Raw genomic sequence first — 24,124 nt, forward strand, 5'->3', positions numbered from 1 at the left:
TTGCTTTGTAGTATAGTCATCTACAGTAATCTACATATCACCATTCCCCATTCATTTTTTAAACTCTTTGAGGAAAGGAGCATATACATTTATTTGTGTTTCTCAGCATTTGCTTATTGCCCTACACACAATGGGCATTCACTATTTTACTTGGATTTTAACATTCCCCAAAGAGAATTTCATATAGGATATTTTTGAAATTACTTATATTTTGGATTTATAAAATATTTTCTTCTAAAACTTTAATAGAAGTTGAGGAATATTTACTTTTTTTTTTTTAAGATTTTATTTTTAAGTAATCTGTACACCCAATGTGGGGTTTGAACTCACCACCTCAAGATCAAGAGTCACACACTCTACCAACTGAGCTAGATATCCCAGGAATATTCACTTTTATACTTGCTTTCATCCTCTATTAGGTAGACAGAAACAAGTGCTGTGCATTATTTTCATCACAAATAAAGAAACTTTTGATAGTTCATCCAGAGTCTTACAGTAAACAGGCAAGAGAATTTAGGTTTTCTGAATCCCAGCCCAGAGTTTTTTCCATTTGGCCATACCTTTAAAAAGACTATTCCTTCTTTAACCAAAATGTTCAAGTAACCCATTTTTACATGTAATTGTTATTAGTGCTTATGCTCTATTTCTTTTCTTCTTCCCTTCCCTCTCTCATTCCCCAATTAGGTTAGAAAATTGTTTTTGTTTGGAGGTCATAGTCTGCAGACTGACAGAGGAATTAAAATGTGAAGGTTATAAGCTAGAAACATTTCAACTTTAAAGAACAAGGTTCTTCCTGTGAACAAGGCCAGAGTTGACATCACAATGCAACTTTATCAGACTTTTCAGAGATGAATGCCTATTCTGTTCCTGAATTTAATACCTACTTATTCACTTTTTCTTTTGTTTTTTTCAGATGAGGTGAAATCATATAACAAATCTGGGCTTAAGAGAACATTAAGATGAGCCCCTTCAATTATAGGTAACTGATATTTGCAAATCAGGAACACTACCACACAATCTGGGAAATTTTAACTTAATCCTTGGAGTGAGGTAGAGTTGTTCACAGACTTAGAGACCTACCTAGGACTCTACTCTTCCCAGACCCACCCCATGTCTCTTAGGAAGGCAACATTTGGGTGCCACTTGTCCTAGATTCTCACCATATTTAGCAAGATAATTGGTGATTGCACATCTGTCCCTACTGCCAGACTCTAAGCAATTTATGGTTAAAGATTGGGCCTTTTCATACTTTGTACCTCAGTGCTGAACACATAGTGGGGCTTAATAAGTATTTGTTGAATGAATAAATCTTTTGATATACTAGGAGGTAATGATGGAATTAAGTTCCTTGCTCTGGAAAAATTACCAGTCTGTACATCTTCAGAAAGAAGGAATCTTAAAGGCAAACCAGCTTCCTGTTGTCTAACCCCTTTGAGCAAAGTTCCAAGTCTCTGACAGTTATTCAGTTTTGCACCCACTAGTTTAACCAACCTTTCTTCCACTCCTCCCTCCATTTTTGGAGGCTGTCTGTGATACAGCTCTCAGGCATTCTCAATACACTTTAGGTGTATTTGATGGGATATTTGATGTTTTCTTCTTTTGGAAATCACCCCAGTATATGCAGTTTTTACCCTGTGAGCTGGCTTCCCATCTGGTATCCTATGACCTCCCTCATCCCAGATCAAAGCTTTAACGTTTCTAAACAGGAAACAAAAGTTTGCCAAAACTCCCATGATTTCATAACGTTAAGAGAACACTTAAAACATGCAACAAAGGAAATTTAGAATCATGTAAAGATGTACAGCTCCCACCATCTGTCAAGGGGCATTCATTTTCTCCTCCTGCTTCTGACTTGCAAAAAATACGAGCTAATTTTGCTGCCTAACGCAGAATACCAGATGTCCACGCTCTCTCAGATAATTAGCCTCTGAGTCTTTTATCTACACAAACTTGTCATTGAAAAGGTCCTTGGCTTTGAAGTCAGTGGATGGTGGAAATATCATTTGACGGTCTGAGCCCTAGTTTTTTTCAGATTGGGTCGGTTTCATGCTGGGGTCTGAGGAATTTTCCCAGACTGCTGGCCTGTTTTTCCACTTTGCCTGTTTAGGCGGATTTGGAGACAGAATTATGCTTCTCTGGGTATCTGCTTGCACAAGGGTTTACTAAAACGGTCACCATTGTGCAAGCTCCGTCTTTTCAGCGCAACTAACTTAAGCCCAGGGAGACGCACCAACGTGTTACGCAGGCCTTCCTCACTCCCGCAGCTGCACTCGGTGCCTGCCGGTTTTCCCAAAGCCACTCCCCGCCCCCGCTGCCTTGTCTCTCCTTTCCTCCACGTCGCGGAGTGTGAGTCGTTGGCTGTTCCTTCTTTCGTGTCCCTCCCTCCGCCAGTCTTTTCTTTATGGGACTCCTCCCGGTCCTCCCGCCCTGCTCCGCGCGGGCTACAGCTGATCCGTCAGTTACCGCCCCTCCCTGGCGCCAGGACTCAGAGCGCCGCTCCACCCCGTCCCGCCTCCCCCGCCCCCCGCCCCGCGCAGGCCGCCTTCCCCTACATCCGGGTATCGACTCCAGCCGCCCAGACTCTGGCACTATGGTCATGGCGGAGGGGACGGCAGTGCTGAGGCGGAACAGGCCGGGCACCAAGGCGCAGGTACGATCTATGCACCTTTCCTGCCGGGGAACTCTCGGTGGCGAGCCGCGCCGCACCTGGAAGCTGGCGGCCACTGAGAGAAGGTTGGGCCCGGGGCGGTAAGCTGGCGGGCAGGGGCACCCGTGCCCGGCCTGCTCTTCCGGAGCCGCAGCCCCTGGGTCTGGCTGAGGCGGCGGCGGCTCGCGAGGCCTGCGGAGCCCTGACTTGAGGGTGGGCATGAGGGGTGTGTGGGAGCCGCTGGCGGTGACCGCCGAGATTCGGGGCTGAGAGACTGTCAGCAGCTACTGTTTGTTTTCGTCTGTCCCCTGAACTACAGCTGACCATCGTCGGAGGGGTGCGGCCCGCCAGGTGGAGACCCTGGGGGTTTCATGAGGGTCGGGGCCGCCACGGTGGGAGGGGGTGTAAACACAGCCAACCTCTTTCTGGCTTCCGGTTCCTACCTGGTTTGTGACGTGCTTGCCCGGCTTCTGCCATCTAGCTTGTCTAGCCGGATCCGGGTGGCGATAATTTACTTTATCCTCCTCCTGCAGTTTGCCTTGACCATTTCTCGCTGCAGCTGTTCTTTGCCCCAGCAAGTTTTCATCATCAGGTTGCCCTGGTTAGATGTCATTCCTTGTTATTATGTGAGGCATAGTCAAGGAATGAACTGATAATATCTTACCAACTTTTAGTAGGGCAGTATTTGGGATGAGTTGGTGTTAGTTTAGGTATTGATTCTGGGAGTTTTCAAAAGATGGGATGCCTCACATTCTAAAGAAAAATCAAACAGGCATTTAGTTTTGATGTGATTAATCTACCAGCTGAAGTACGTTGCTCTTGAGTATGTGCTCTAAAATCAGAAGAGATGTGTTAAAGTGTAATTTTAAAGAAAAAGTGATATAAGTGGGGAGGAGGGGAGAACCTAGGAAAACACTATGGAGCTCTGACCATATGCCAGAGATTAGATTTTAATATCCTGTACAGAATTTTGGAAAGGGAATATCTTTAGATCCACGCGCCTTCCTAGCTAGATCCATGTTACAGATGAGGAAACAAGGCCAGAGAATCGACTGCTTTTGCTCGAGGTTACATAGTCTCTGGATTCTTAGTTCACTGGTGACTTTTTCTCTTTAACAAGTTTTTTGTTTTTGTTTTTTTTGGACTGAAATGTAGAGTATTGAGCTTAAACATTGTATTATAGAGTCAAATTTAGCTGTCAGTTACTTCTGGCAATTTTATGGACATATTGCTGGAAATTTATATATTATTGTTTCTTTTTACCTTTTCCAAACTTTCTATATAAATACTTTTTTCTCAGATAACTTCTTATTCTTTGGAAACATTGTTTCTCTTAAGTGATCAACTTTTATATTTTTATATTCAGAGGTTGGCCTTTTGTACTCACATTCTGAGAATCACCATCCATTTTTTATTTACTCAGTTCTTAATTTTGAAAGATTATAAAATATTTTAAGTTAATATTGTAACGCATCTGTTTCCTATGTTATAAGTCACATAAAGATATCTCCTTTACTTTTTTCCACATTGTCATAGATCAAGGTTGTTAAATCCTGACAGGAGAGGTCAGGATTAAAAAGAAGAAAAGGAAAAAAGACTGCATAAGCAGCATTCTTTCCTGTTCCTTGTCTGTCACACTAATTTCCTTCAGTGAAATAGGTCTGTTCTAAATGATTTATTTACAACTATATTTTCCTACTTTTTTTCCCTACTTTTTTTTTAATTGGTTAGATTGGGATATAGGCATATAGTTGATTTTCAATAAATGTCTATTCCCTGAAGTAGATGAGAATGTTCATTAAGCTGATTTGTGGTTCCTTTTGTGTCTAAAGTATATGACAGTTGTGATGAGACAAAACATTTGATTACCAATTAACAGTTTTGTATGTTTTCTGGATATTCCTATATGTGTTTTCTAATATTTTTAACAACTGAGCCACCCAGGCACCTGTTTTCTAATATTTTTAAAACAAAATATTTTATTTTAAAAAGAATAGTCAAAGCATATTGATAGAAACAAGTTTCAGTATAAATTACATAGGAACAATTTAAAAACTAGTCTTCAATAATATTTAGATGATGTCTAGGGAAAGACATCTTAGAACAATTTCCAGAAAGTTGTTTTTATTTCTTGACATATTAAAATAAGTTCATTTTCATTCATAGAGGGCAACTATAAAAAAGAAAGATACGAAAAATTTAAGACATTTAAGAAGGCATACCCATCACCTACCCTCATAACTAAGACATTACTAATATAGATGAATCCCTCTTTATCACATTCTTCTGTCTTCTACCCACTCCTCCCAACCAATGATGGTGATTATCATTCCTTTTGTTCATACTTTTACTATGTATGCATTTATATCTATAAGTATGCTTTGGATTTCTTAAACTTTTATTCATGTGGTATCATACCCTGAATTCCTCAGTTTGGTCCAGTTTGCTTAAGATGTTTGGAGACTTACCTGTGTTGATTGGTACAGAATTATAGATCATTGGTTCACTACTACTGTTTCCCCCAGTTATAGCCCAGAGACGTTTATCAGGTGACTCCAACGTGTTAGGCATTGTGCTGCCTGCTAAGGATACATAGGTAGATGTTGCTGAAAAAACCTGTTAGGTGGGACGATATTTAATCACTTAGGGGAATGCCTGTGAACTGGACCAACTATAGAGGAATTCAGAACTAGTGTAAGTTGATCCACAAAAGTTATCTATCGCCCTTAAAAGAAGGCTGGATGACTACTTTTTGATGGAGCTTATATTTTGATTTAGAAATTTAAAACACCATTTGGAATTGGAATAAAAATTTATAATGTCTGTCTACAATAGTACTACCCCCACCCCTCACCACAAACTGTTCTCTTTCGGTAAAAAACTGATTCAGTGCTTGGAGATTCTTTTTCAGCTTACCTTTTTGAGAAATATTAAACCACCATAAACAAAAAAGTGATTTATCTCCTCAGGTAATACATGAAGAGTTTATGGGAGCCCTATTTGAGGGTTTTGTGGTTGAAAAAAATGTAACTTATAGTTCAGTTAAATAAAATCTTGGTGTTCATTTAAAGACATTGAATAAAGTTCCCTTATTCACCGATAATCCTGTTGTTTACAGTATGAGAGCTTTTTTTCTCTAGTGTAACTTTGCATCTTTATTAAAAATTGAAGTTAATCACAATAATGTTGCTTTTTTGTAACTTTGTGCTTTAACAATGAGGTTTTTTTTATAGGATTTCTATAATTGGCCTGATGAATCCTTTGATGAAATGGACAGTACACTAGCTGTTCAGCAGGTAATAACTGTAGTTTGTTTTGCAATTCCAATAACCTAAGCATTTTGCCTCCCTTGGTGTAAATATTCCTTTATCTTTTAGCACAAGTCAGAATCCGTGGAAATAACAGAATGCCTTTTTAAAACTTTTATCAATCCTCCATTTTGCTTAAGATGATACAGTAAACTACAATGAAGCTTAAGTACATTTAGTATCTATTAATATCTACCAAATTAGGGTACCAAATTTGATTTTAGAGTGAATTTCATTCAAAGTTAATTGAATGCTAAATTAGAATAACATAATTAGGTAGGAAAAAGAACATACTTAGTTGGTGGCTAAACACTTGAGAACATGTATCTAAATTTACTAAAAGTTACCATTATGCCTCCCTTTAGGTTGTTGCCACTATCAAGTATCTCACTAAAGAAATGATTATCAAGGAGGTGGGTTTCTGTAGCATGTTTGGTTTGAAAAGCCCCTCAAGAGACTCTTACACATTCTTTATATACTGATGGAGTTAAAAAAAAAAAAATGTAGCAATTCTTCGAAAATGAATAAAATCTATAATCTGGGGAAAAATAGTTTCTATAGCTAATTATTAAAAGTTGCTTTAAGGGGTTAACAAAAGGATGACTGAAATTAGGGTGTACTAGTATGTTTGACTAGACGTTGGTTAACATATTTAAAGGAAAAATATGCAATAAAAAGAAGCTATTTGGCTTTATCTTGATGGCTAGATAATAAACCTAGATAGGTATTTGGATTTTATTTTGTTATTTGAAGATCCTGGAAAATGAAATAGGGATACAATTGAATTCTTTGAGCATATAAAACATTCATGATATTAACAAATACTAAAAACCTTTAGAATGGACTTATAATATTTAGATACTTAGCACAGGAAATGGACAAGCATTCATGAATGAATGGCTATTTGTTCATTGCCTTTTAAGAATGTATTGTTCAGTCAGCAAATATTTATTGGGCAATGAGATAGGCCTTGTGGAGGATACAGAAATATAAGCCTAGAGCTCTATGCCTGGAAATTGGGGAAAATTAGAGGAAAAATGTATAGATATTTCTCCCTTTAAAAGTAGAGGTTGTGGGGCACCTGGGTGGCTCAGTTGGTTAAGTGTTTGCCTTCCGCTCAGGTTATGTTCCCAGGGTCCTGGGGTCGAGCCCTGCTTCAGCAGACTCCGCTGCTCAACAGACTCCCCTTCTCAGCAGGGGAGTCTGCTTCTCCCTCTCCCTCTGTTGCTGATCCTGTGCTTGCTGTCTCACTCACTCACTCTCTCAAATAAATAAAATCTTTTTTTTTTTTTTAAGTAGAGGTTGTGTGCTGCTACTTTATTGAATTTATCAGTTTGAACAATTTTTTTGTGTGGAATCTAGGGTTTTCTACATATTGAGAGCATATCATCTGTAAACAGGTAATCTTCCTTTCTAATTCAGATGCGTTTTATTTCTATTTCTTACCTAATTGCCTGGCTAGAACTTCCAATACTACTTTGAACAGAAGGGGCAAAAGCAGGCATCTTTATCTTGTTCTTGATCTTAGAGGAAACCTTTCAGTGTTACACATTGAGTATGAGGTGCACTGTGGGTTTTTCATATGTGACCTTTATTATGTTGAGTTATGTTACTAGTTTTCTTCTATTTCTAGTTTGTTGACTGTTTTTATCCTAAAAAGGTGTTGAATTTTGTCGTATGTACCAGTTGAGATGAACATGTGGGTTTTTTCCCCCTTCGTTTTGTTAATGTGGTATATTGATCAGTTTTTGCATGTTGAACCATCCTTGTATTCTAGGAATAAATCCCACTTGATCATGATGTATAATCTTATTAATTTGCTGCTGAATTTGGCTTGTTAGGATTTTTGTATCAATGTTTGTAAGGGGTATTGGTTTCTAGTTTTCCTCGAGTGTCTTTATTTGGCTTTGGTATCATGCAATGCTGGCATCATAGAATGAGTTGAGAATTATGCCCTCCTCTTTGATTTTTTGGAAGAGTTTGAGGAGGATTGGTGTTCTGATGTTTGGTAAAATTCACCAATGAAGCCGTTGAGTCCAGGGCTTTTCTTCGGTTGCATAACAACAGGGAGAGGCAGTCCCTTCTCAGTGGGGAGCCTGATGTGGGGCTCCCTCCCAGCACCCTGAAATCATGACGTGAGCCAAGTCAGATGCTTAACTGACTGAGCCACCCAGGAACCCCTTGAATTGCTTGCTTTTTTTTTTTTTTTAAAGATTTTATTTATTTATTTGACAGAGCACAAGCAGGGGGAGTAGCAGGCAGAGAGAGGGGGGAACAGGCTCCCTGCAAAGCAAGGGGGGAGCCCAATGTGGGGCTCGATCCCAGGACCCTGGGATCATGACCTGAGCCAAAGGCAGGAGTTTAACTGACTGAGCCACCCAGGTGCCCCAAGTATCTCTTTATATAATATTTTTGATAATTGCTCTAGAGATTACTAAATACTTTTCAGTCTACTTAGAATCAGTATTTTACCACTTTAATTGAAATGTAAAAACTACCTTCCTATAGATCCCATTATCCCTTTATGTATTTGTTGTCTGTATTACATTTACTTACTTTGAAAACCCCATCAGACGATGTTATATTTTTTGCTTTCGTCTGCCAAACATGTTTTAAAGAATTCAGGAGGAGAATGGCCTATTATATTTATACCCAGATATTATAATTTCTGTTGCTCCTGATATCCCAGGTTTTCTTCTGGTGTTAATTATTTATTTTTTCCCTTCTGTCTAAAGGACTTCCTCTAGCAATTCTTTTAGAGTGATATGCTGGCTAGGAATCACCCTCAGTTTTCTTTCATCTGATAATGTCTTTATCTTCATTTCTGAAGGGTATTTTTGTTAGATATAGAATTCTGGGTTGATGGTTTTTTTTTTTTTTTAAGATTTATTTATTTCAGAGAGAGAAAGTGAATGAGCGTGGGGTGGGGGGAGGTACAGATGGAGAGAGAGAAGCAGACACCCCCCCACCCCCCCACCCCCGGGCCAGGAGCCCAACGACAACGCAGGGCTCAATCCCAGGACCCTGAGATCATGACTTGAGCCAGAAGCAGACTCTCAACCAATTGAGCCACCCAGGTGCTCCAGCTGTTCTTTTCTTCAGCACTCTCGACATGTGCCATTCATTCCCTTCTGTCTGTGGTTCCTGATGAGAAAGCTGCAGCTTTTTAAATATTTTATAGGTCCCGTGTCGTCTTTCACTGGTTTATCTTTAATTTTTGGCACTTTGATTATGTGTCTAGGCATGGATTTCTTTGGGTTTTCCTGTTTGGTGTTCACTCTGCTTTTCTCTATTGTGGTAAATATATGTAGTATAAAATTTACCACTTTGCCATTTTAAGTGTGCTTTTTTTTTAAGTTTTTAGGTTAATTTTTTTAAGTGAACACTACCCCCAACATGAGGCTTGAACTCACGGCCCCGAGATCAAGAGTTGCATGTTCTACCGACTGTGCCAGATAGGGCCCCTTAAGTGTACAGTTCTCTGGCATTAAGTACATTCATATTATTGTGTGATCATTACCACCTCTGTCTGCAGATTTTTATTTATTTATTTATTTATTTATTTATTTATTTATTTTATTTATTTATTAAAGATTTTATTTATTTGTCAGAGACAGCGAGAGAAGGAACCCAAGCAGGGGGAGTGGGAGAGGGAGAAGCTGACTCCCCACTGAGCAGGGAGCCTGATGTGGGGCTCAATCCCAGGACCCCGGGATCTTGACCTGAGCCAAAGGCAGATGCTTAACTGACTAAGCCACCCAGGCGTCCCGTATTTTTTTATATTTTATTTTTTTGGTGGTCAGCAAAGCAAAGTTCATTGAGGGATAGTAAAAAAAGCTCCTGAAGAGGGAGGGGACCCGAGAGGGTTGCCCTTTCATTTTTTTTAAAGAACTTTTCAGCTTTAACAGCCGAGACTCTGTGCCCATTAAACAGTAACAGCTTACCACTACTCCCTTCCCCCAGCACACTCATCTTCTTGAATTGAGATTTTCATGTGTTCTTTGTATACCAAGTAATTTTAGATTGTATTCTGGAAATTTTGAATATTATGTTTAGACTCTGGTTTTATTGAATCCCATGGAGAATGTTGATGTTTTTGTTTTAGCAGGCATTTGACCTGATTAGATACAGGCTGCAGGTTCCAGCCAGATTGAGGTTCAGTTTTTAAAGCCTTTGTGCTACTCCGTGAATCTGTTCTGTGTGTACCAACCCATGGTCAGCCGGGGTGGAGGTATATCCCTTAGTTCAATTCTCCATCTCTCATATGCTAATTGTGATCAGATCAATGCATGTGGGCATGCACAGATTAGGATTGAGCCCAGGAGTTCATAAACACCTTTATGGGGTCACTTTTCTGAGCTTCACTCTCTCTAATCTCTCTCTGATACATTCTGGTTTCCTGGGGCCCACCTCTTTGGTCCTCCAGGCAGAAATCACTTACTAGAATTGTGCTGTAGTTGTGGAAGGTAAAGAGAGAAAAAGAAATAAGGTTTGATTACTGTGCAGTTGTCTCAGGTGTAGACTGTGAAAGTGGAGAGAAAGCAGAGAGCAAAAACCCAGGAGCTTTTTTCCACTCTTTTTGAGTTTTAGGAGTGCCCTTTTCCACTTCTTGAGACGGAACTATGTAGTTTCTCCTAGATCTGTCAGCACCAACAGTGCTCATTTTTGGGTTTTATCCTGAATTGAGTTGAGGCCAGTGGTTACCAGAGGGGAGAAAAAAAACACAGCAAACATACTGCCAGTTCAGTGATACTTTGAATTCTGATGTTCTTTCCAGCTCCTCTTTCTGATATTTGCTTTGTAGAGACCTCAAATTGCTGCACTTCGAGTTCTGTCCAAATTTTATGGTTTTGTTCAGTGGGAGAGAAAAGTTGATGTGTGTTTACTCCATCTTACCCAGGAGTGGAAGCAATAAAATGCTTTTGCATGGTATTTTACTGTGTATTTTACTCTTCCCAAGTGATTTCTAAAAACTGCTTTAAGAAAAGTCTTACCTAAAATATAGTACTAGATCATTGTAATTATTAATAATTATAGCCCACAGGAAATCACTAGAAAGATATATTTCTGCCTTTTTCATAACAGAAGGAAGAAGAATTTCATGCTGTTTTTGACTTAGTCTAAAATCTGATGTAGTAATTTCTGTACTGGGGAGACTTGAAAGGCTTGGAAAGTGAGTATATACTGAAAGCATCTGAAATGCTAGTGAGCTTGGTCAAGGTGACAGTATCAGGTAGAAGTGGTAATACCTTTGGAAGCTAACAAAAAGTTTCTTTTCAAGAAATGGTAATAAGTTAGGATTTTAAAGTCCTTAGAAGCATAAAGAACACTATTCTCATGAGCTTGTTTTCTGGATTTTTTTGGTAGATTTTCTTAAAGATTACAAAGCCAGTTTCTTAAATAATAGTTGTACAGTTTACTCAGTTTCAAAAACTCTTAGTATTAAAATTCAGAAGCAGAAGTTTTAAGTAGTAATGGTAAATGCTCTTCCATTTAACTGAATTACTAAACAACATAATAAAGGTGATGTTGAAAAGGTACTTAATATTCCAGCTTTTCATGATAGAGCTGATTCTTTTTTTCTTATTTTATGTTTGTCCAACTTGTGATGCACATGAAAAAATTAATCGTAGTTTAGATTTATGTCACATTATGATGTGTGACAGGATAGAGAAACATGTTGCAGTTTGTAAATCTTTAGTTTTCACATGTATTTGAGGGTAATAAAAATAATTTTCCAGACTAAATGAAATTGCTGATATTACTAACTCAGAAACAATGTAAAGAGTTCCCTGACGTAAAAGTTATATTCAGTGAGCATTAAGACATTTCTTAGCTCATTTTAAGTGATAGCTGTCTCTATTTGCATAAAAGTATGGAGGACTCAGTTCAGAAAACACATGACATTTTTGCTTTCTTTCAAAGTTACAGATTTCTTTTGTTCTCTTAAATATTTTACATAAATCATCATTAATAAAAGGATTCTAGATTCCCTAAAGATTGACAGCTTGTAATTCTACATATAAAAATTTTAATAATTATAAGTAAATTCATTTACTAAATATGTGGTTAAAAAGTTAATGTTGATTATGAGCAAACCATATTGCAGAGAATATTTTTTTTTAAGATTTTATTTAATTATTTGACAGAGAGAGACAGCCAGCGAGAGAGGGAACACAAGCAGAGGGAGTGGGAGAGGAAGAAGCAGGCTCCTAGCGGAGGAGCCTGATGTGGGGCTCGATCCCAGAACGCTGGGATCACGCCCTGAGCCAAAGGCAAACGCTTAACGACTGTGCCACCCAGGCGCCCCAAGCAGAGAATATTTTTGTGTGCTAACTACCAAACTGTTTTGGGGACCACTAAAGAATATTAAAGAATCAGGGTCTACACTCCATTTTTAGTAAATTTTTTCATCCCTCATCCTCCACGGCTTTAACATTTCAGGTAATTACATACCTTTATCCTTGACTTCAAGTAATATAATTTAGGAAAAGACAATAAAAATTTGTTAAAAATTGCCTATCTACCAGATGCTAATACTAAAATTTAAAACAAAACTAAGTCTCTTTTTTATTTGAGGGAGACCCTCGAAAATAACTAAGTGTTATACATTAAATATAAATAAATGCTTGTAAGAGTTCTATAGGAGGTATAATAGGAGCAGGAAAGATAAGAGTGCATAGACAGATTGCTAATGTAGATTATATAGTGACAAATGGAGGAAATCAGAGGGAGTTCTGTGAGTACTAGAATAATCAGGAAAGATTTGAATGTGCTGGGGGACAGAGAGTTTGGAAAGAATTGTATGGAGTTTGAAGTGGCCGGTGGAAAAGGTAAAGAATTTGCTGCGTTCTGCTTGAGGAGAGAAGCAATTTCATGCAGAACTTTGGACCTTAGGATGGGGTCAGAAAATCAGGGAGAGTGGTTTAAACAGGCATTAGGGAGTCATTAAAATCTTTTGAGCAGGTTTTTGACATGAGAGTAATATTCAAGAAACATTGCCTAAAAATAAGCATAATAGATAGGCGCAGTTATTAAGTATCTGTAATGAGGCATTTTAATCTAATTTAGCCTATTCAGATTTCAGAGTATTTAAATCATAGATTGAATGAAACATTGAAAAGATCTGAAATTTAAAGTTTTATTTTACTTTAAGTGAATGGCTGTGCCTTTTTTTTTCCTTTTGATTTATTTTTCTGCTAGTTATTTTTGTAAACAACTTTATTGAATACCACATACCATAGAAATCGCCCATTTAAAATATGCATACGTGGTTTTTTAGTATATTCACAGGGTTGTACACCATCACCACAATCTGATTTTAGAACATTTTCATTCCCCACCTGAAAGAAATCCCATTCACATTAGCAGTTATCTTTGTTCTCCTTTGTCTCCTCTTCTTTCCCCAGTCCTAAACAGCTACTATTTTTTGTCCTCATAGATTTGCCTATTCTAGATACTTGCTATTCATGAAATCCTGTATTATGTACAACAGTTATATTTATATTGTCTACATTTTGTGTTCTTATGAAAATTATCGTTTACAGTTCTGATCCCACATCCAGTCCTGGTAAGTACCATATCTGCACTTATATGGTAGATCTTATCCCAAAGAAGTTGAATTGGAGAAAGCATAGGTAAGGGTTACCTCCTTTCTTCTGAATTAGTGATTATGATTCTGTACTTGGTTTCCTAATTTGTGTATAACCCAAAAAAGTTGGAACATAAGAGCAGTCATGTATTCAAAAATTAAATATATTTAACATAAGATTTATCATGAAGTCTAATATTTTAATTAACTCTGAGAACTTTTTTGTTTATAGTATATTCAACAAAACATAAGAGCAGATTGTTCCAATATTGACAAAATTCTTGAACCACCTGAAGGCCAAGATGAAGGTGTATGGAAATATGAGCATTTAAGGTAAATCTTCATGATATATCAAAACAGTGATAGTAATTCCACTTGTAAAATTAACTTTTAATGTTGATGATTATGAATTGTAAATAAAATCATTATGTAATTGCAGACTAAGAAGCCAGATTTTAAAGCTTTTGTGTTTTCAGTGTTACAAAGTTTTCAACTTTGTTATTTACTGATTGTTTTCTTCATTTATGGATATGGGCATTATTATCTATTTACACAGCATTTTGTTCTTTCATTCTTTCTCTCTGTCTCCCTCCCCCCCCTTCTCTCTTTTTCTTGATCTCTACACCCAATGTAGGATTTGAACCCACAACCCCAAGATCAAGATTTGCACGGTGTATGTACTGAGCCAGCTAGGCATCCCTGTACAGTTTTTCTTTTTTTTTTTTTTTTTTAAAAGATTTTATTTAACAGAGAGAGAGAGAGCCAGTGGGAGAGGGAACACAAATGGGGAGTGGGAGAGGAAGAAGCAGGCTCCCAGCGGGGCAGGGAGCCCGATGCGGGGCTTGATCCCAGGACTCTGGGATCACGCCCTGAGCCGAAGGCCGACGCTTAACGACTGTGCCACCCAGGCGCCCCCCTGTACAGTTTTTCTTAACCACAAATTATCCCTTAACCATAAATGCATTATCTCTATTTTCCACTCATGATAAACTTTATTTCTCTATGGAGGATCATAAGAAGGTCCTAGTCTAGGCTTGGTATCTGGTGAGTTGCCTATTAACTGCTGTGAACTTCTAGTCTTCCATGTGGTAAATAAAGATTAATTGTAATTCTAGGGGCACCTGGGTGGCTCAGTAGGTTAAGTGTCTGACTCTTGATTTCAGCTCACATTATGATCTCAGGGTCATGAGATCAATCCTCCTATCAGGCTCTACACTCAGCAGGTAGTCTGCTAGAGATTCTCTTTCTCCCTCTGTCCCTCCCCCCGACTTGCAAGTGTGTGTGTACACATGTGTTCACTCACTCTCTCTCTCTCCCAAATCTTTAAAGATTAATTGTAATTCTGAAGTAAGGAGTTTGAGCACTTTTCCTGATGCCCTTTGAATGAGAGAATTGATGACTAGTGAATGACAGTTAACTAGAGTTAAACTTAGAGTTACTAAGTTGTTTCTGGAAGTTACAAACTTCCACTGTAAATGGGAACTGAGATGAGTTGATAGGTTAAATATAAAGAATGTGGCATGAGATATATGTTCATCAGAGTTTACTTTTTGAGTTGATTTTTAAGTAATAAGTGGAGTAGAAATAGTACTTTCCCTAAATAAAATAGATAATATTTCCTGCTAGACATTGCTAAGACATAATGTTTTGTCATAACAGTTCAGCAATATCAGGTTGCTAAGACTTCTTTGTATTCTGCCAGTTTCTTAGACAAATCACTTGACTACTTGATCTAGTTTTTTTTTTTTTTTAAGAGTTTATTTAAGGTAATCTCTACACCCAGCATGGGGCTCAAACCTACAACCCCAAAATTAACAGTTGCATGCTACACCAACTGAGCCAGCCAGTCATCCCTGATCTAGTTCTTTAAAACCACATCTTAATGCATGATAATTGAAAGTATGAATATGTAGATAGTTTCCCATTCTTATAAATCAAGATAGCACTTCAGTACATATTCTCTGCCTTACTTTAATCAGCTTTGAAAAAAATAACTACCTACTTACCTGTTGGGATTAATGATGAAAATAAATGAGGATGTTTTTTCCACTACGAGTATAATTCCAAAGAAGTGAGGGCTGATTTTAGAGTTCACAGATTTATATTGATTGATTGTAGGGCTCCATACCAAACATGGGGCTTGAAATCCTGAGATTGAGAGTCACATGCTTTACTGACTGAGCCAGATAGGTACCCCCAAGGGCTGATTTTAGTATACAAGATCTTAATTTCAGATCTAAGAATAACTTTTCTCCCTATTTAACTTAGACTATAAAATATGCAATATACAAAATTTATAAAACCTTTCTCCTGTTCTGTTCCGGTGCTGTTACTTTTACTTTTTTCCCCTTGAATATTATCCAATTTATTTTGGTTTTGTATTTATGTATTATAGATCACATATATATTCTTTTGTGTCTTTATCGTAGTGAATACATCTTTGTAGTTCACCAAGAAGAGTTTTGAAAGTAGCTTTTTGGTTTTTTTCATGTGCTTGATGTAATTGATTTGAGCCTTAATACTTGATTTTATTAGTTAATATAGTTGATAATATTATGATGTTAATGGGACTTCATTCAAATCTCTCACTAGCCCATACGGAATCTTTGTAGTTAGGAAAAGATGCCTCTTCTTCTGAGTGGATACAATCCTATGGCAGGATGCATGGTTTAGAGATTACAATGTAGGCTGGATTTCAGCTCTGGCTTGTCTCTTCAGCTGCTCAACTATATCTGTTAGCCCTATGCTGAATTAACTTGAAGCTGTTATATTTGCACTGTGTGCCACAGATTGTACTCATAACACTGCCAGATCAGTAGCTTAATTTTGCTGTTGGCCATAAGTGAGCTAAACTAGATGAGAAACTATTTTTCACCACCTGTCTTTATTACCACTTAGTGGAAAACAACTCAAAAACCTGTAACATGCAGGCTACAGATAAGGGGCAGTAGAGGGGTGGTGTGGTGAATCAGAAATAGTGTTATTTTTGTGACCTAAGAACAGCATTATTGTTAGGGATCTGAAAGGAAATACATTCACAGACAAGTGAAAATTTGACTCCTTATTTGCTTTCTTCTATTATCACATACTTTAAATAGTTTTTCTTTCATATGTGGGCAGGGTTTTTTTGTGTGTGTTTGTTTTGTTTTTGCCCTTTGGGACTCTTATCTTCTACCTTTGTAGGTTTTAGCTTTGCATTTTTAGGGACTCAGACTGTTCTCATTTGTTGGGGAAACATAATAGTGATTAATTGGTAAGATTTTTAGAGGGAAATGCATTCAGTATTTTGACAGCAATAAAGTAAGTTAGCTTTTTGACATAGATGATTGTCTTTTCATATAAAATAATGTTAGTTTAAAAATGATAATCTTGATGTTATGAAGTTTCCTCCATTCTTCATTTATTCAGAAATATTTTTTGAGCATTTACTATGTTCCAAGCATTGTTCTAGGCTTTATGATTCTCAGTTTGGCAGTTTTAGAAGAAGTAGATCATGAAAAAATGCTTACAATCTACTAAGTGACCAAAAAGCAAGTTACAAAATTGTGTATGCTATGATCCCAGTATGTTGTAATCTTTGCATAGAAAATCAAATTTACTTTATAACTTTTGGGAAGAGGTGGCGGAATTATGGAGGATTTTCTTATTGTACATTATATATTTGTTCATATTTGACTTTTTATAAGGAGCATGTTGTTTGTAATCAGAGCAAAACTTTGTAAAATATATAGGCATATAAAACATCTAGTCTTTTTTTTTTTTTAAGACTTCGTTTATTTTATTTGAGAGAAAGCATGAGCAGTGGGGAGAGGGAGAAGCAGGCTCTCGGCTGAGCAGGGAGCTTGAGGTGGGACTCATCCCAGGACCCCGGGATCATGACCTGAGCCGAAGGCAGACCCTTGACTGACTAAGCCACACAGGCGCCCCATTCCTTTTTCTATATATGTTTGTGTATAGATATATATACACATAATTTTTTGCATAACTGGAATCTTATTGTGAATATAGACACACATCCTTTGTTTATGTACATACCAACAATTTACTACTGTGCAATTACTGATTATTTGGAGTGTTTCAAAAAAATTTTATGTGTATTTTCTGTGAACATCTTTGTATATATATCTGCCTGGAATTTTGGTTATTTTATTAGAATAGATTCTTAGGAGAATGACTTAGGAAAAAATACACACTTCCTAAGGGTCTTAGTATATATTTTCAGATTACTTCTCAGAAAAATTGTACGAATTTCTAGTGTAAAAGTCTGATCAGTTCACTGTACTCTGATATTGAACATTATTAGGGTTGTTAGTTTTGGGTTTTACTTACTAAACTGTCTTTTTAAGAAACGTGCCATGTAAATTCAGATGGTGTTGATAATGGTGATGAGAGAGGAAGAATGATACTATTGGGATTCTGTTTTTACAATTAGTATTCTAAAAATAATGTGAAGGATGGATAAGACTTTTCACTTATGTATTTGCATTTTTAGGCAATTCTGTCTTGAACTAAATGGACTTGCTGTCAAACTTCAGGTAATATTTTCTTTAAGTTAAAGCTATAATTGGAAGTTTTTATGTTTTTCTGTTATTGTAACTTAAGGTGTTTACAAAGACTTACCCAACATTTCTGATTATTCTAGAGTTTTACATGGAAATGTAATAAGCCAAATGATAAACTTTCTTATTATTTTACATATTAAGAAATGTAACTCTTTTCTAACAGAGTGAATGCCATCCAGATACATGTACTCAGATGACAGCAACTGAACAATGGATTTTTCTTTGTGCAGCTCATAAAACTCCAAAAGAGGTGAGAAATAATGAAATAGAATGATTAATAAAATCATTATAACCTAAATCTCTCTCAGAGAGTGGTAGATAAATTTTTAGTGTTTAGTTCACTGTTTGTCATTTGGTTTAGAGTTCTTTGTTGCAGATTTATTGCCAGTATGCTATTTTAAGATTTCTTCTAAAAATGATTATCATTTTTTGTAACTGGGCAGTGTCATGGGTTAGAACTCACTTTGTGATTCACTGGCTATCACGGAATAGCATCTGTCATATCACACTGATATCTAATGTATAATGGATGAGATATACATCTTTAGTTTTTTGGTTCAGTCATAATTTTTTTTTAGTCATTGATGATTTCTTTTGATAGGAGTAACTGTTGGTGATTACTAATTGATGCTCAATCTGTTAATGAAATGTTGCTTTTGGGCTCCTTAACTTTACAGTCAGTACTTTTTACTCTACATTTTATTACTATTTCCTCCTATTTATTTGAAACCCACCGTAATGATTTTCCTCTCCATATTGGTCCTACATTGAAAAAGTTATACATGTTTTCTCCTCATTTAGTTTTTGTCGAGGTGAGGGTATAGGAAGTAACAATTGTTTATAGAACATTTTTAGTTACAAATAATTCCTTCATATTATCTAATAGCCAGTACCTAATTCAGTTTTCCTTAGTTAATTCAAAAATTACAGCTGATTTGTTTATTCATTGCCTTCCCCGTGATTTGCATTCCCTTTTAATCTGTACTTTTTACTTGACACTTAAATGTATTGAAGATGTTTGGATTAGGTCAGTTCTATAGAATTATAGACCTTCAGATGGTCATTTTATTGCTAGACTTCTAAGGCTTGACAACTGGAGAGTTTCTGGTTGCAAAATGAACATCTGGTATTCCTTTATTTGGGAATGTAAATTCTCCAAAATAAGGAGTATATAGCAGTTACTCGGTTGACTGATTTCATTCAGGGTGTGACTTTTTTTTATGTTAGTTAATTGAAGCAATATTAAGATTGTGTATCACTTTACATCTGGGAAAATCCACATAGTAGTTTATTGATAATTTCCTGAAATTGGCTACTTAGTAAGTATAGTGAATTATGTGATAATTGCAATTAGGAAGTTGAATCAAGAAGGCTAATTTAATTTTGGCAAATAGTAAAGATGCATTATTTTCACTTCAGAGTGGAAAAGATGCCCAGTTTGTGATGTATTATGAGATTTATATGTACTCTTTGTCACATCTGCTTTTTTCTTGATTAACGTTAAATGTAAGATAGGATGATCATCAGCATTAGGTCCTGTGAATGAGTCTTAAAATTGCAACATTGATTGCTGAAGACAAGCTCCATTGACTTGTCCATGTGTCAAGGGAGGATGATGGTAGGATTTTCAAATGGTAGTTGTATGGAAAGGGATTTTTGTAAAAATGCAAACAAAAGAAAATCTTGAAAGGATGCTTTCTGAACTCTTGGAATAATTGTGCAGGCAAGAAATAATAGCAACTAACAGATTAGTAGCTAAGAAAGTTGCTCTTCTGGATTAAAAGAATGGGGAGGATTCTGACATAGAAGAGGCAGGGTACTCCGCACCAGTGTTGATTTACTCGAGAATTTAAAGACACTCATTGCAGCAAATTGGGTAAATTGTACACAGTGATAAGTGACACTAATTGTAAGTGACAAAGGTTATAACATGTTATTATCTGATAGCCCTTTCAGACATATGCAGACTGCAGTAACATACATATATACTTGGCAAAATAGAATTTATAAAAGCTTGTGAACACATTACTTATTATTTGGTGACCTTCTGTATTTTGCCAACTTTTTGCTGTTAAATATGATACAAAGTAGGATGAGTTAACTGAGAATTAATTGGCGGGGGAGGGAGAAGGAAGGAAGCAGCTAAAACAAGGTAAAACTCCCCCCCCCCCCCCAAAAAAATTTTTTTTTCCAGAAACCAATTAATCTAAAGTTACGCTGATACAGCAATAACCGTGAACTGCATGTGGCTACGGAGCATTTAATGTTGGTAGTCCAATCTGAGATGTACTCTAAGTGCAAAATAAAATACCAGTTTCAAAGAGTTAGTACAAAAGGCAATGTCAAATATCTCATTAAGAGATAACTGGATGGGGCGCCTGGGTGGCTCAGTAAGTTGAGCATCTGCCTTCAGCTCAGGTCATGATCCCAAGGTTCTGGGATCGAGCCCTGTGTTGGGCTCCTTTCTCAGTGGGGAACCTGCTTCTCCCTTTCCCTCTGCCTGCTGCTTCCCTTGCCTGTGCTTGCTCACTCTCACTCTCTCTGTCAAATAAGTAAATAAATAAATCTTAAACAAAAAGAGATAACTGGATATCTGCACACAAAAGAATGAAGTTAGACCCCTGCCTCACACCTTATACAAAACTTGGCTTAAAAATGGATCAAAACCCCAAATATAACAACTAGAATTATAAAACTCTTAGAAAAAAATAAATGTGTAACTCTTCATGACCTTGGGCTAGGCACTGATTTCTTAGATACGACATCAATAGCACAAATAAAAGAAAATATAGATCAGATTCAATCAAAATTAAAATTTTTTTTGCCTCAAAGGACACTGTCAAGAAAGTGAAAAGCCAGTCTGCAGAATGAGAAAAATATTTTTTATAAATCGTAACTCTGATAAGGGTCTGGTATTCAGATACATAAAGAACTGTTGCAATTCAGCAGTTAAAAGACTACCCAATTAAAAAATGAGCAAAAGATTTGAATAGACATTTCTCTAAAGAAGATAAACAAATGGTCAGTAAGCATATGAAAAGATGCTCAACATCATTAATCATCAAAACCACAATGAGAACAGTTAAACAGAATGTATAGAATGAAATATTATTCAGTCATAAAAGAGAGTGAAGTTCTGATACATGCTACAATGTTGATGAACCTTGAGGACATTTTGCTGAGTGAAATAAGCCAGACATAAAAGGACAGCTATTGTATGATTCCACTTATATGAAATATCTAGAAAGGATGGTGGGGATGGGATGTTGTTACTTAATGGTTTATAGAGTTTCTGCTTGGGATGATGAAAAACCTTTTGTTACAAACACATAGTAGTGGTGGTTGTACAATAATGAATGTAATTATTGCCACTGAGTTGTACATTTAAAAAAGTTTGAAATGGCAAAATTCATCTGAAATGTATTTTACTACATTTTTTTAAATGGAAAAAGAAAAGATATACTCCATAATGGCATACACTTCATCTACTAGAATGATTAAAATATAAAAGGTAATAACCAGTGTTGGCCAGGATGTCGAGGGAGTAGAACCCTCATACACTGCTGATAGGACTGTAAAATACTGTAGCCACTTTGGAAAACAGTCTGGAAGTTCCTTAAAAAGGTAAGCATAGTTACTCTATGACTTAGCAATTCCACTCTTAGGTATATACCCAAAAGAATTGAGAACATATGTCCATACAAAACTTGTACACTAATATTGTCACAGTGTTCATGATAGCCAAACATGGAAACAACCAAATTTTTAATAACTGATGATGAGTAAACAAAATGTGGTATATGCCCATGGTGGAATATTATTCAGCCATAAAAAGGAATGACGTCTGTAAGGGATTACAGCATTTTGTATATATAAGAAACATTAAAGTCTAAAAAGATTTTGAATAAAAGAAAAATAAAGTACTCATGCTGCACTGTGGATGAGCCTTGAAAACATGCTAAGTGACACAAAAGGCCACTATTATTCCTTTTTTGTTTTTTTGAGAGTGAGAGAGTGCATGTGTTATGGGGGAGGGGCAGAGGGAGAGGGAGCATCTTCCCAAAGTAGGGCTCAGTCTCATGACTCTGAAATCATGACCTGAGCTGAAATCAGGAGTCCAAGGCTTAACTGACTGAGCCACCCAGGCATTCCTGTATTATTCCATTTTTAGGAAATACCCAGAATAGGCAAATCCATGGAAAACAGAAAGTAGATTAATTGTTGCTTCAAGTTAGGGGGAGGAGAGAATGAGAAGTGACTGTTAATTGATACTGGGTTTCTTTTGGGGGTGATGAAAATGTTTAGGAATGTAGTTGGTGATGGTTGCATAAATTTGTGAATATACTGAAAACTTCAGAGTTGTACATTTTAAAAGAGTTGTTTTTGGTATGTGAATTACGTCTTAATTTTTAAATACCCCAAAGAAGCTCATTAATAATTTTTATATCAATTATATGTTGACATAATTTTGGCTATATAGAGTTAAATAAAATAAGTCATTAAAATTAATTTCACCCGTTTTTTTACTTTTTTAATATAACTGTATTTGTTGTAACACTGAATTTTACAGTCATTCTGATATTATAAGAGACCTTTTTCTTCAAACGTGCTCAGGTTTTTGGAATAAGACAAGTATATAATAAACAGACCTCATATAAGAAGCATGATGCATTTTTTCTGTCCTTTCTTTTATAGTGTCCTGCAATAGACTATACTAGACATACACTTGATGGTGCTGCATGTCTTCTGAATAGCAATAAATATTTTCCCAGCAGGTAAATAAAAATTTTAAACATAGTGTTAAACTTTTTGGGTTTAATTTAAAAGGTTGGTATTTGTATTAAAACAAACTAGGTTGTTGTTAATGCATTATATTCTTTAAACTTTTTTTTTTTTTTTAAGCTGTATATTTAGCTAGTTCAGAATTACTCAAATTTTGAAATTAAGGTTGTGGTTAAACTAAAAGCAGCAGGACTTGGCTCCCAAAGCTCAGGTCAGTTTAGTCAAGGGTAGTCCCTGCTGCTGTGTGTCATTCTCCAGGGCTCTCCCTCTCATGCTTTAGAGTTGGGATATTTACACATTTGCTTACTTGAATCTCTGTGCTAGGGCTGGCCTCCTCTTTACACAGCATGCCTAAAGAACAGAATTTCCTAAGTTGGACTGCTCGTTTTTGAAGGATTCCTTATCCTTGCCTACAGGTTTTTAAGATCTGGGAAGAAGCTTCTGTATATTGTAATATATTATTGGAGAAGTTTGTTGATGGGCCTTTTATTCTATTAAGATACCTATTATCAGATGGATAGACTTGGAGATTCTTTCCCCCAGATAAAGAGCTCAAATAAAATATGTTTTAAAAAAATACTGTTTTTTGCTTTGGTATCCTTTATACATTTTTAAAATTTTTTAATTTTTTTAAGTAATCTCTACACTTGACATGGGGCTTGAACTCACAACCCCTGCTCCACTGACTGAGCCAGGCGCCCCTACATTTTTTTTTTTATATGTAGGCATTTTTTATTAAAAAAAAACAAGTTGTATAGAATAAAACAATTCCTTTTAGCTGTTTTAATCATCTGTAGTGAACAAAGTGTTAATGTTGTCAGTGTTATGTTTTAGTAAATTTTGATTTGTCAGGGATTTAATTACATTGAACTTTAACAAAGTTTCAAAACTTGTAATACTGAGTTTCTTAGGCAATGTGGTTAGGTAGAAAGAGCACTGGCCCAGGAGTAAAGAACAGAGGTCCGAGTCCTACTCTTGCCACCTACTAGCACTGTGACCTTGCACTGGTCACTTTTTTCCCTAGGTGTAAGTTTCCACACTTGTGAATTGAGAAGATTAGACTGTATTTTTCGTGAGATCTGTCCAGCTCTATGAATCTGATGTTTTTCCTATTTCTAGGGTTAGCATAAAGGAATCATCTGTAGCAAAACTAGGATCAGTATGCCGTAGGATTTACAGAATATTTTCACATGCTTATTTTCATCATCGGCAGATATTTGATGAATATGAAGTA

General features: G+C 36.5%; 1 protein-coding gene across 3 annotated transcripts in view; it reads left to right on the top strand.

The window, feature by feature from the left end:
- The window catches only part of HSPE1 (heat shock protein family E (Hsp10) member 1), a 34,048-nt gene that overhangs the window by 7,727 nt on the left and 2,197 nt on the right, over positions 1 to 24,124 (top strand). The window contains exons 1-8 of one of the 3 annotated variants that reach the window (XM_026492256.4): positions 2,532 to 2,650; positions 5,881 to 5,943; positions 6,321 to 6,368; positions 13,779 to 13,879; positions 18,039 to 18,081; positions 18,272 to 18,358; positions 22,804 to 22,883; positions 24,010 to 24,121. In XM_026492256.4, coding sequence (XP_026348041.1) covers positions 2,591 to 2,650; positions 5,881 to 5,943; positions 6,321 to 6,368; positions 13,779 to 13,879; positions 18,039 to 18,081; positions 18,272 to 18,358; positions 22,804 to 22,883; positions 24,010 to 24,121 — 594 coding nt within the window. In that variant the 5' untranslated portion in view covers positions 2,532 to 2,590. Of the gene's footprint in view, positions 2,651 to 5,880; positions 5,944 to 6,320; positions 6,369 to 13,778; positions 13,880 to 18,038; positions 18,082 to 18,271; positions 18,359 to 22,803; positions 22,884 to 24,009; positions 24,122 to 24,124 lie in introns of those variants that run through there. The other 2 variants (XM_026492257.4, XM_057303720.1) reach the window with 2 other exon arrangements.

This window comes from Ursus arctos, unplaced genomic scaffold (assembly GCF_023065955.2).
Source record: "Ursus arctos isolate Adak ecotype North America unplaced genomic scaffold, UrsArc2.0 scaffold_1, whole genome shotgun sequence".
NCBI classification, from domain to species: domain Eukaryota; kingdom Metazoa; phylum Chordata; class Mammalia; order Carnivora; family Ursidae; genus Ursus; species Ursus arctos.